Raw genomic sequence first — 13,502 nt, forward strand, 5'->3', positions numbered from 1 at the left:
CAGGGAGGAGAGGACTTGGAACCTGTGGCAGGAGAGACAATGTCAGAGGTGAGAACCCACTGTGGATCACGCTGCTTCGAGGAGGGAAAGCCACCTGTTCTGTCTGACAGCTGGAACAGGAGGAGTGCCTCCTCCTCTCTCAGGAGGGGCCCCATTTTGGGGTATAACTGCCAAGAGCGTCCCCACTGTCTTCCCTGAAGCCTGTCGACTGACCGCTAGGCCCACTATGGTCTTTCTGACACTTCGCCTGGAATATCCATGGGCTACCAGGGAAGGTTCTGTCCTGTCCCTAGCAACCACTAGAGACAGTGCTTGACCCTACTGTGGCCACAGGCAAGGGGACCCCCAAGATCTGACCTACTTCCCTCTCGCCCCCTCACCTTGCCTCGCCTCTCCTGGGAAGCAGAAGAGGTGTGTGGTAAGTAGACACCAACCCACGAGACACGCGCTTTACCCTGGTGTGAACAAACCCCACATTCAAAAAAGAAATAAGAATTTCCACTAACAAATTTATTATTCCTGATAGCTTTTTGAATGAAGCGAAGAATTTAACAAAATATACAAAATATATATATATATATTTTTAAATCACAAGTGGATGATAGATTTACAGCATTGGTTTCCTGATTATCCAGAAAAGACAATGATGTCTATTTCATAGGACACTGCACGTGGGGGAGCCCAGCCGCAGGGCCGTGAGCCCGAGGCTGGGACACTGGCTGTGCTCTGACAGCGGGCGACACGCCCAGCCAGCGGGGAAGCCACGGCAGGGCCGCAGAGCAGCGCGGGCAGCAGGCGGGACCGGGCTGGCGAGGCCAGGGTCAGGTGTCAGGAAGCAGGGGTGGTCGTGCCCCTTATTCTCCGGAGGAGTCATCGTGAAGCGAGAACGTGGGACCGGCTGGAACAAGCTCCCTTGTGTGCACACATGTGCGTTCACAAATATCAGCGCACACTTCCTTCACTAAATTAGCAAAGGGGTTTGGGTGGGAGTCGTGAGTCTACAAACCTATCAGAGAGACCAGGGAGGGGAAGCCTCAACCTGTCAAAACAGGTACCCGGATTCAGGGGGAATGAGCACCTGCTGGGAGGGCTCCTGGGCTGGGGGGCGGGGAGGGGCGGTGAAGCCCACGCTCTGGCCCAAGGAGCTCAGACATTAGCCTAGGGATAGGCTAATGCTCCGATAACTGCCGTGTGGCCCCTGAGGAGTGTGGGACAAGGTGACAAGATTGTCCCCACGTGTGGGGGAGATCAGGGTCCAGTTATAGGCACCACTAGGACTTGAGATGGGCCTGTTGGGACAGGTAGAGGCGGAAACTGCATCCCAGCCAGAGAGAGAAAGTGAAGAGCCCCTGAGGAGGTGTGCGGGGGAGCGGATGGTGGCCCTTGCAGAGCGTTTCTGGAGGGTACAGGAGAGAGGTGGGAGGAGCTGGAAAGGGGGCTTGAGGCCCAAGTGGGTCCTGAAGCAGGAATTTTCACTTAGGTTGGATAAATAATAGGGAGTCCTTTGCGGACTCATTCATTCAGCAAATATGTCCTGTCTGCCAACACCCCCAGGCGCTCCCCGCGGTGCCGTGCCCCTGCTCTCCTGCGGCTGGTGCGGCCTCCGCACAGCCCGGACCGCTCACAACCAGGAGCGCCCCCACCAGCTACAGAGGGAGGGGAGGCCAGCCTGGGAGCTAGGCATGGCAGTAGGAAGGGGTCACTTTGCGGGTGAGGGCACTTGGCAGGGTCGGTCACCAGTAAGATGCCCTTAGCTGAGTCCTCCAGCAGATGACATAGGGAAGAAGCCTTCCATCGATGCCAGGAATGGAGGGCCAGAAAAATGGGGCAAGGAGAGCGGAGGCAGGAGGCCGAGGAATGAACACCAATCTTCCCCACCTCAGCCTGCAGCACGCGCCGGTCACGGGTCAGCGGGGCCGGGGGACTCCCGCCCCGTGCTCCTCTGGTCTTCTTGCCTGTAGTCATCCTCCTCTTCCTGCTCCGTGTGAGGCTCTCTCACCTGCTCTGGAGGCTTCTGGTAGATCATCCGATTCCTGAGAGCAGTGAGGACAAGAGGGGAAGGGTTTGCGCTCACTCAGGCTGGGGGAGCTGGGCCTCGTGCTCCTTATGGCAAAAGCAGCCATTGGCCCTGCCCCCCCTACCCGTCCGGACGCGAAGGGACCCTGGGCTGAAGGGCTGGCTCAGAGTGCACAGGTAGGTGGCACAGACTTGCTGTGCTCACGAGATCAGAAAGTTCTAGGAACAGGATGGCCCCGCTGGACCACGAGGGCCCAGCCCGTGCAGGACGCTCCGCCCCACCCTTGTCCCCTGCACAGGCCACAGGGAGCCTGGGGAGCTGAGGGCCTTACGGTCAAGCACCAGGACGGCAATGACACCTGGGGGCAGCTATCCCCAGGGCTGGTGTGGGTGGAAAGGCCACGAGGAGCTGCGACACTTCCTCCCACTCCGCTCAGATAGCGGCCCACGGGCCACCCGCAGACACTCACGGCTTTGTGTCCTCGGCCTCGTCCTTCCCGCGACAGCAGCAGCAGTAGACGATGACACCGATGAGGATGAGGGCTGCAGCCAGGCCCCCCGCGATGCCCGCGTACAAGGCCACGTTCATGGAGGCTGCGAGAGGCAGAGCAGAGAGCTGCACCGCCCGACTGCGGCCCTGAGCCCGGGCCTCGCGGGACGACGAACCACGGGAAGGGACGCCGCTGGGCGGGCGCAGCCTTCCTCCCGGCCCCGGGAGTGCGGCCGGCTTCTAGGGACACTCCGCAGAGGGCATGGCCTTGTAGACAGGGGACCAGGCAGGTCTAGAGACTACTGGCCAGGCCAACGGATGTGTGGCCACCACTCCCTGGGCTGCCCAGGCTCCTCAGAGGTCCTCAGCTGTCCGCCGTGCCGGCTGTGACTCCGGCGTGTCCTTGAGCTGGTGGAGGTGACCCTCCCCAAAAGATAAGGTCCAGACTCTGTGGCAGCTGCCTCTGGACACTTCCCTCCTGTGCACTGAGTGGCCCTCAAGGCAGGTAGGACTGAGCAGGTTTCCAGAAGTCCATCTGAGGCTCTACTTCCAAAGAACGGAGGAAACTGGACTGACCTCTGGGCGAGGGAGCATCTGACTGAGGGCACCCAGCCACCCTGCCAGCGGGTAACCCTAAAGGGGCTCCCCAGTTCACCCCCACAAGGTCTGCCTCAGCTGCCCCTTTGGACCCCAAGCCAGTGATCTTCGGGCCTTGGTCCACTCCCCTCCCCCTCCCCCTCTCCCTCCGTCCACCCCCAACCCGCTCTTACGAGGTCTGACAGCCACGGTGATGTTACAGGACTCGGTCCCCACCTCGTTGCTGGAGGTGCAGATGTAAAAACCGGACATGTCTGTGGAGATGTTCTTCAGAGACAAGGTCTGGCCCGTGACTGGGAAGGAAGGACGGTCAGGGTGAGGAGCGCAGACACCACGGTTCAGGGGAAACACCTAGGAGTGGGGGGACCTGGATTCCCGGGTGGGTACAAGTGCTGCCTTTGAACTTGTCCGAGCCTCCTCTGTCCTGCGGGGAGAGCATCCACCTCGAGGCCTCCCGGGACGATTGCGGGCGGGATGCACCATTCCTGAGGGCTGAGAACTCAGTCAGGGCCCCTGGCTCTGCCACGGATTGATTTTGTGACCTTGGCCCAGGAACGTAGCTCCGCTGACCCTTAGCTTCTTTATGTATAGATAACAATGGTCCGTGTGAGGCACTGTAATAGCATAAAACGGGGTACTGCTAATTCAAGCCCACATCAGGCACCTGATTGTAGGAAGCGCCCCAGGAAACATAAAATGCGTATGTGTTACGTGAAAACGCTTTATAATTAGAAGATACGCTTCTAAGCACTTTTATGATCTTCAGAAACCGAATCCTTTAGCGTGGACTCGTGGAAGAAGTCTCTGAGCAATCAGGAATGGTCCAATAGTCCTCGTGAGACACCTTTCCTGCTCAGTCTGTGAGCCTGTGAATTTCTTCCCCTTGAAAGGGAGAGCTTTACGCTTAGACATCTTTACAGGCCCTGTCCTCAGAGATGCTTTGTCATAACTGCTATTCTGAGTGGAGAGTTAGAGACCTTTTCCTCCCAGCAGCCGCGGAGTTAGCCTCGTGAGGGCCTGCTGCCACCAGGTGGCGACATTTCATCCGGAGATGTTGGACCCGGCAAGTGGGACCCAGTCACTGCACGGCTCAGACGTTTCAGAGGTGGCTCCTAGCTTCAGTAACAAGTCTAGGCCTTCTCTGACTCACTTATTTTGCTTAGTGTTATACCCTCCAGCTCCACGCTGTTGCAAATGGCAAGATTTCATTCTTTTCTATGGCTGAATAATATTAGATTGCATATACATAACTCTTCTTCTTTATCCATTCATTGGTGGAGAGACACTGGGCTGCTTCCATATCTTGACTATTGTCAATAAAGCTGCAATAAACATGGGGTCCATGTATCCCTTTGAATTCGTGTTTTTGTATTCTTTGAGGAAATTCCCAGGAGTATGATTACTGATCGTAGTGTAGTTCTAGTTTTAACTTTTTGAGGAAACTTCATACTCTTTTTCACATATGTGGAATTTAAGAAACAAAACAAATGAGCAAAGGGGGAAAAAATAAGAGAGACCAATCAATCAAGAAAAAAGATGCTTAGGGGCGCCTGGGTGGCACAGCGGTTAAGCGTCTGCCTTCGGCTCAGGGCGTGATCCCAGCGTTATGGGATCGAGCCCCACATCAGGCTCCTCTGCTATGAGCCTGCTTCTTCCTCTCCCACTCCCCCTGCTTGTGTTTCCTCTCTCGCTGGCTGTCTCTATCTCTGTCAAATAAATAAATAAAATCTTTAAAAAAAAATGCTTAACTATAAAGACCAAACTGATGGTTACTGTGGGGGGAGTGGGGGATGGGTGAAACAGGTGATGGGGATTAAGGCATGCACTTGAGATGAGCACCAGGGACTGTATGGAAGTGTTGAATCACTATATCGTACCCCTGAAACTAATATTACAGCGTGTGTTAACTAACTGCAATTAAAATTAAAATGTAGGGGCGCCTGGGTGGCGCAGTCGTTAAGCGTCTGCCTTCGGCTCAGGGCGTGATCCCAGCGTTCTGGGATCGAGCCCCACATCAGGCTCCTCCGCTAGGAGCCTGCTTCTTTCTCTCCCACTCCCCCTGCTTGTGTTCCCTCTCTCGCTGGCTGTCTCTGTTAAATAAATAAATAAAATCTTTAAAAAAAAAATGTAAAAAAAAATTAACAAGTCCAAGCTTCTTAATGTTATCACAGGGTTAGAAGTCTGGTCCTGCAATCACCTTAGCTTTATCGCTCAGCCTCCCCCGCCCCACCCCCAATCTCTCGCAAGATTGTATCTGGTGTGGATTTCCCTTGTCTGACGTGCTACTCCGTATACTTCCTCAAATGTGAGGGCCTATGACTTTGTCAGCAATCTTGTATGGTAAGTGGAACAAATATTCAATGTCCAATGTCACAGAGGTAACCAGAGGCTTAGACAACTTAACGGACTTGATGAATGTCACAAAATTAAGAAATAATAAAGCATCACAAAAATCCTGTTTAAGGTTCTAGAACTATCGCAACGGCCCTAAAGCAGATGAAGACAGTCTCTGTCCTGCCATGAGGGCCGACAGACATGAAACCAGGGTGATCACAGGGGGGTTAGAGTTAGAACTGGAAATGCTGTTTGAGTTGATAGCAAGGGAGTTTAATCTCATCTGAAGGGTCCTGGAATGCCAGTATAAAGAACAGAGAATAAAATAAAATCATCGTAATTTCACCAGCTAGAAATAACAGCCGATGGTTTGGGTTATTTTCTTCCAACCTTTCCCAATGTACTTTCTTCAGATGCTTCCCTTGAAACCCACAGCTGTATTTTCTGGATACTCATTCTCTATAAAATGCTACTGCTCCTATCCTAGAATTTCATGCCTCAGGATGTTTTCTGGAATATTGCTTACATGTGACATTAACATGCGGTACTAAAAAAGCAGTCCGTGACCAAAGCAAATTTCGAGATCATTGAGAGAGGGTCAAATACATTTTTTTAACAACAGAACTCTTAGAGCTTCTAATTTGCTAATGAGCCCTGGGTGTCCCTCAATGGAGGTTATAGTAATAGTGGACTTATTTTCTTTAAAATGTTTTTAAAATTAAAGCTAGGTAACATACACTGTATTATTAGTTTCAGGGGTATAATTTAGTGATTTATCAGTTGCATATAACACCCGGTGCTCATTACATGAAGTGCCCTCTTCAATGCCCATCACCCAGTTACCCCAACTCCCCACCCCTCTCCCCTCCAGCAACCCTCACTTTATTCCCTACAGTTAAGAGTCTCTTATGGTTTGTCTCCCTCTCTCTTTTTATTGTTTTTTTAAAGATCTTGTTTGTTTGTTTATTTATTTATTTGACAGAGAGCGTGCAAAAGGAGGGGGACCGGGAGAGGGAGAAGCAGACTCCCCGGTGAGCAGCGAGCCCAATGTGGGGCTCAATCTTAGGACTCCGGGACCATGACTTGAGCCAAAGGCAGACGCTTAACCGGCTAAGCCACCCAGGTGCTCCTTCTCTCTGTTTTTATCTTATTTTATTTTATCCATTCTGATACCCTGTGTCTTTTGATTGGAGCACTTGGTCCATTTACCTTCAGAGTGATTATTGAAAGATAGGAATTTAGTGCCATTGTATTACCTGTAAAGTAACTGTTCTTATAGATTGTCTCTGTTCCTTTCTGGTCTTTGTTACTTTTGGTCTCTCTGTTCACAGGGTCCCCTTTAATATTTCTTGCAGGGCTGGTTTAGTGTTCACAAATTCCTTTACTTTTTGTTTGTCCTGGAAACCCTTGATCTCTCCTTCTATTCTGAATGAGAGCCTTGCTGAATAAAGTATTCTTGGCTGCGTATTTTTCCCATGTAGCACATTGAATATATCATTCCAGTCCTTTCTGACCTGCCAGGTCTCTGTGGACAGGTCTGTACCAGCCTTTTGTGTCTACCCTTGTAGGTTAAAGACCTCTTGTCCTGAGCCACTTTCAGGATTTTCTCCTTATCTTTCTAATTTACACGTTTCACTATAATTTGTTGTGCTGTTAACCTATTTTTGCTGATTTTGAGGGGAGTTCTCTGTGCCTCTTGGACTTGAACGTTTGTTTCCTTCCCCAGATTAGGGAAGTTCTCAACTATAACTTGTTCAAAAAAACCTTCTTCCCTTCTTTCCCGGCTCTTCTTCTTCTGGGACTTCTATACAATGAATATTATTTCAGTTTATGGAATTGTTGAGTTCCCTAACTCTACCTTTGTGATCTAATAGTTTTCTTTCCTTCTTCTTTTCAGCTTCCTTGTTTCCCATAATTTTATCAATATCACTGATTCGCTCTCCTGCTTTGTTCCTCATTTCTATGGCCTCCACTTGGGACTGCATCTCGGTCGTAGCATTTTTAATTTCAGCCTGACTAGATTTTAGTTCTTTTGTCTCTACAGTAAGGGAGTCTCTAGTGTCTTCTGTGCTTTTTTCAAGCCCAGCTAGTATTCTTATAATTGTTGTTTAAAATTCTAGTTCAGGCATCTTAGTTATATCCGTATTGATTAAATCCCTGGCTGTGAGTACTACCTCCTGTTTTTTCTTTTGGGGTGAATTTCTCTGTCTCATCATTTTGTCCATAAGGGAAAAGAAGAAAGAAAAAAAACCCAGCAGTAACAGCAGCGACGACAAAGAAAAAAACCAACACTAGATCCTGGGTGTGTTTTGTTCTGCTTGTTAATAGAAAACAAGAAGGAAAGAAAAAATATATAAATATATTACATATATTTATATATATGAATATATTAAAAAATATATAATATATATAAGTGAAATAAAATAAAATGAAACAAAATTTTAAAATATGGATGCTCAATACTATTTTCGCCTGAAAGAGCTGAAGCCTTGCAGCCCTCTGTGATCAGTAAACTTGGTGAGAGCTGGTTGTTTGTGCTGGTCTTCTGGGGGAGGGGCCTGTCAGGTGAGCTTCCCCTGGGGGAAATGTGCCTCCAGGGCACAGGGAAGCAGAGCTTGGTGTAAGTGGCTCCGGACTCCACTAGGTGGCGCTGGTTTGCTCCCTGAAGGCTTCAGACCTGATGGCGGGCTGATAAGGCAGGCCCCCCTCTCTAGCCCCAGAGCTGAGAATTTGTGCCCCCCACTCTTCAGTGGTCCCTCACAGAACAGCAATCAATCACTCTTGTCTCCCCAGTTGCCGTCAGAACTCTGTTCACCCTGCTTGTGTCTGAGCTTTTTTATCTCAGTCAAGTGACTGAGTTTCAAAACTCCAAATTCTAGGGACTCCCCAGTGCAGACCCACACTGTTCCTCCTGGGGAGGGTCTCCCCACGCTTCTGCCTTTTGCTGGACCCAACCCAGGAGAGCACTCACACGACCATGCAGCATTTCACAGTTCATGGCAACACAGCAGAAAGCCAGCACCTAGACTCACTGTTCTCCGCCGGCTTCCACGTCCCTAAGCCTGGGAAGAGATCAGCACTTAGGTGCAACCCCTTCGTTTTACAACCCAGGGGATCCTCAGACCGTGGTGTCACACCTGGGATCCCGCCCTGCTTTACTCCTGAGAACCTTTAAACCAGGCACGTCCCCACTGCGGCAGACTTCTAGAAGCTCTGATTTTGCACTGTCCCTCCCCAGCGCCGTATACTCAGCTCTGCCACACTGGGTTCAAGTCTCTGCGCCTCCTACCTTCCAAAAGGCGGTTGCTGTCCTACGTGTAGACTTGCAGTATTTGTTTTCTCAGAACCTCCAATCGATTTCTCGGGTGTTCCAAATGATTTGATAACTATCTAGTTGCATTTGAGGGAGGAGACAAACTTAGGGCCCCCTACCCCTCTGCGTCTTAACTCCTTCTCCCTAATGGTCTAATTCTCTAAACTAATTGGATTTTTTTTTTATTTTTAAGAGGCATCTTGGGGCACCGGGGTCGCTCAGTCAGTTGAGCGTCCAACTCTTGATTTCGGCTCAGGTCATGTTCTCAAGGTTTGTGAGACTGAGCCCCGCATCAGGCTCCACACTCAGTTCGGAGTCGGCTTGGGATTCTCTCTCTCCCTCTGCCTCTGACCCTCCCCTGCTCTCCCTCTCTCAAATAAATAAATAAATAAATAAATAAATAAATAAATAAAATCTTAAAAAAAAAATAGAGGCATCTTGAAGGAACACACTTTGGGAAATGTTCTATGACCCTGGGAATACTTATGGGGACGATAACCCTTATCAGATTCCTACTACCTTAGAGTGTGAGATTCAGTCTATCAGGACAGAAGACTTCAGACTGCCTCCAGGACCTTTCCAGTCATCAAAGCCCGGCTTTGGACTCTGGGCCTTGTTCCCCAAAGGAAACGGTGGACCATTAGAAGCTGGTCTGGAATTAACCAGCGCATATCCAGTGCCTCCAGATCTGCTCTGATTCTGAGTTGGGGCTCCCAAGCCCCTTTTCCTCTTGGAAAGGACCTAATACTGCTTCTGAAATCCAGCTAAAGCTCATGTTTTCGCTGCAGTGGCGACACCTTGTGGTCAAGAGGAGGAACGCAGGGACAGTCCGCCGCCCACTTCCCTGGGCTCCAACGGGGAGAGATTTCCCCAGAGAGGCCCCGGTCGCCCAGAGGCACTGATTTCAAATCGGCAAGACTGAACTTTCCTGTCCCGGCCACTCTCCACCCCACAACCTAGTGAACAAGCTCGGGCTGCCACCTCTCAGGATCCTCAAGGTCTTCGCTGGTGGCCCGGGTCCATGCCCAGCCTTTAACCCTTCAAGAACCATCTCCTTTGAGGTGCTCTGGCCCCCAAATTACCCCCCTCCTTCTTCGATACCCAAATTCCTACTCTCTCTCTGTGCACGAAGTTCTTACAAAGGATGTTCAGAACTATCCACAGGGGATCGCCTCTTTCCTCTCCACAACCTTCAGGGAAGGGGGTATAATGACCATTCTTGGTTTTCAGAGGGCGATCCTAAGGGTCAGAGAGGCCGTGAGGACTTACAGCTACAAGTGGAGACGTCAGGACTGAAATTCTTATTTACTTGTTCCAGAGTCCCTGTTCTTTCCGCCGCTGGCTTGCTCCCACCGATCACTAAGTGAAAGGAAGCGATCTCTACGTCTTCAGAGGGAGAGGAACCCTACTCTCCCATTGTCCACTGTGGACTGAAATGTTTTAAAAATCAGAACTGGGTTGGGTCCGACTCTGGTGCGCTGTGAGGCAGGTGGAGTCCAAAGGCTCTGAGAAGGACCCCCTGCTCCATCCCAACAGCAGGCGTAAGCTTGTGTTGTTTCTACCATGAACCACACTCCCGGCCAGCACTCCCAGATCCGGACTCTGACTCCGGCCAAATCTTAACCCGCAGCAGCGTGAAGCTTTTCCCAAGTAAGTGAGAGAGTCTCCCCTTGACCTTCTTTCATGCCTTCAGGTTTCTCCTCTTTTGAATCACGGAAAGACAAAGTTTTGGCTTCTGATACCTGGAAGTCTTTCCTGATGGAGGCAGGAGACCGTGAGTGGGGGCAGTCATCCGTGATGGTCCTTGGACAGTGCCTGTGGCCTCTGGGGCAAAGGCCAGCCTCCCAGGCCCAAGGCACGGGCTCTTCGTGATCCCCCGTTACTGCTTTTCTTACAGTGATACCTCCCTCCTCCCTGCCCTCGGCTCTGCAGAATACTCACAATTCCCGGGACACGTGCCATGCCCCCCTGTTCATCCTGGTGGATCTAGCCCACAGAACACATAGCTAATAACACCTCGCATGAGGACTTCTAACTACCTACCGGGCATGGTCTCCATGCTTTACATGCACTTTCATTGAATCTTCATAGGAACTCTGTGAAGGACTAGATTTATGTCCATTTTACAGATGTAGAAACTAAGGCACAGAGAGGCTAAGGCTATTGCCACGGTCGCGTAGCTAACACGTGGTGGAGCCAGATTCAAGGCCACGCCACGCTCTTAGCCACCGGGCTATACGGCGACTCAAGTGCCCCCTCCTTGGAGAAACCTGTCCCCTTACGCATCCTCGGGTTTACAGGGCCACTGGCTGTGAGACTCTGAGAGCATTTACCGCGTAACCTTCAGCCTTGGGTCTCCCTATACACACTTTGCTGGCAGGAAGGGCAGACCCACCACTGGCCACGGCAGACCTCGGTGATCGTTGCTGGAGTCCCCAGGTCATGCGGAGGCCAGACATGCAGGCCCATAGACCCAGATGAGAGCTGCCAGGTGGTTTCCAGAAATTCCAGACACACTCAATAACAACTTGCCAGCCGGAAATTTGTAAACAAAATTGGAAACTTGTTGAAATCCACAATATACTTTCTAATTTACACTGGATTGGGTGGGTTCTTTTTTTTCTTTTTTTTTACTTTTAAGAAGTCCTCATCTTGCTCCCAGGTGAGTGAAGGACAGACAGACAAAGTTCATCCTGGTTTGACCGAAGGCCCAGTCTGTACATTTACCGGGTGGGACTGACCCGGCCCCGGCGCACTTCTCACACGTCTCCAACCGCGGCCTCACTGGTCGCTGGCTACTTCGTCTCCACGGACACTGAGCGGAGAGACCGCCCGGACGTTAAGCCAGCCGGCACCTTTCAGACCTTGTCTGTTGTGATCTCCAGGAGCACTGGCGGTGCCAGGGGGTCCTGGGGCCCAAAGATGCCACCGAGGTATTCCCACACCAGTTGGCAACAAGGTAATGACAGTAAGATATTTATATAGGGTTTTTTTTTTTCCAGTTTGTTTCCTGACCAAAGGTCAGATACCAGCTGCCCAGTACGAAGGTCTCCAGGCAACCACAGCCGAGCCTAACGCCTCCTTCCCTGAGAAGGAGGGACGCTCACAGCAGCCCGGGTCACCAGCCGGGTGTGGCCACAAACGGAGGGCGTGTTTGGGAAGGTGGGGTTCAGTGGAGCCCCGAGATGGACTAGCATGGACGGGGAATGGGGATGGGAATTCCCGCCCCTGACTGGAGCCACAGAGCTGGACTCGAGGCCTCAAATGTATACGTTAGGGGCACCTGGGTGGCTTAGTTGGTGAAGGGTCTGCCTTCGGCTCAGGTCAGGATCCCCGGGGTCCTGGGATCGAGTCCCGCATTGGGCTCCCTGCTCAGCGGGGAGTCTTCTTCTCCCTCTGCCTCTGCCTGCTGCTCCCCCTGCTTGTGCGCTCTCTCTCTGACAAATTATACATTTTTTTTTTAAATGTATACTTTAGGACATGATCGCAGTCAAAATTAAAATCCCACCCAGTGCTTTTATCCACATGTGCCCATTCAAGGGAACTGAGTTACGGGGAGCAAAGAGAACAGGCGAACATATGTGACGTGCTCCCACTGAGAACTTACGTGACTCACTTTGGTTTCCCACAACAACCTACGAGGTGGGGGTCATCGTGAGAAGACTTAGAGATGCTGCGGGGGGAGGGGGGAGGGAAAGGGCAGCCCTTCAGGGAGACCTGACTGCTCTGGCCAGGATCCCCCCCCCCCCGCCCCCCGGCAGCCCTAGTCAATCACCCGCGTGGCGGGGGAGCTGCGTTCCCCGGTGACCCCGTTACCTGCTGGGGCCGGCCGCTCCTGGTTCAGGACGTTGTAGCTCTTCCAGCTGTACTGAGGGGCTGGAGAGCCCTCCTTCGACTGGCAGGTCAGCTGGATGTTGTTCCCAATCACGGTCTCGCCCTCGATGCCACAGTCCGGCTTGGAGGGCGGCACTGTATGGGCGAAGGACCAGAGTGAAGGCACGAATCAGGTGGGGCTCGGCGACAGCCCCCTCCCGCCCCAGACGCCCGCGCGTACTCCTTGGTTTGCTCTCAGGCAAAGTCATGGCCCACTGGCGAGCCACGGTGCTGTGAGATCCGTCCTCCCCGGACTGTCTCCTCGGTGGCCTGTCACCATCATAGAGAGGCAGCGTGCACGGACGTCAGGACGCATCCTGAGTGCGAGATGAGAGTCACCACCCTTATAAACGTGGGGATACTGAGGCCCAGAGAGGAGACTCGGCAAGAGCTGGGTGGGGCTAGAACCCAGGTCTTCTGACTCCACATCCAGTGCTCTCTCCAGCAGCTCATGTAAGCTCCTTCTGATGTTGGCCCATCCGTGCATTTTAGGTAAACCTCGCAGTGCCCAGTGCCCCCATGTGTAAGATGAGGGGACAACAGGCCCAGACTGGATTTGGCCACATTTGCCTGCCCCTGGGTTAGGGGAAAGCCCCTGTCTCGGAAGCCCCCCAACTCAGACTTCTTAGGGAGTTTCCCTCGTGTTAAGCGCTGCCCTCGTCCTGGGTTTTGCTGATGAAATGCAGCTGCTCGGAGTAACTGGGTGATTGGAGAGACCCTGGGTGGCAGCAGAGTGGCGTGCTGGGTGGAGAATGAGGCCTGAAGGGGTGGGGGTGGGAGTGCAGAACGGCAGAGACAAGGAAAGGGAAGCCTACAGAAAGGAGGTTACAACAGGCCAACAGGCCCCTCAACTCACAAGCCTAACCTGATCGCCCACAA

General features: G+C 51.9%; 1 protein-coding gene across 1 annotated transcript in view; it reads right to left on the bottom strand.

Annotated features, from left to right (window-relative positions):
• Positions 1–606: 606 nt before the first annotated feature.
• Positions 607–13,502, bottom strand: part of GPA33 (glycoprotein A33) — a 36,949-nt gene continuing 24,053 nt past the window's right edge. Inside the window, exons 4-7 of the mRNA XM_026509462.4 lie at positions 12,567–12,719; positions 3,277–3,396; positions 2,487–2,610; positions 607–2,033 (exon numbers count right to left, since the gene is read on the bottom strand). Of these exons, the coding sequence (XP_026365247.4) occupies positions 1,901–2,033; positions 2,487–2,610; positions 3,277–3,396; positions 12,567–12,719 (530 nt within the window). The 3' untranslated portion in view covers positions 607–1,900. The remainder of the gene's footprint in view (positions 2,034–2,486; positions 2,611–3,276; positions 3,397–12,566; positions 12,720–13,502) is intronic.

Source organism: Ursus arctos, unplaced genomic scaffold (genome assembly GCF_023065955.2).
Source record: "Ursus arctos isolate Adak ecotype North America unplaced genomic scaffold, UrsArc2.0 scaffold_2, whole genome shotgun sequence".
Taxonomy (NCBI): domain Eukaryota; kingdom Metazoa; phylum Chordata; class Mammalia; order Carnivora; family Ursidae; genus Ursus; species Ursus arctos.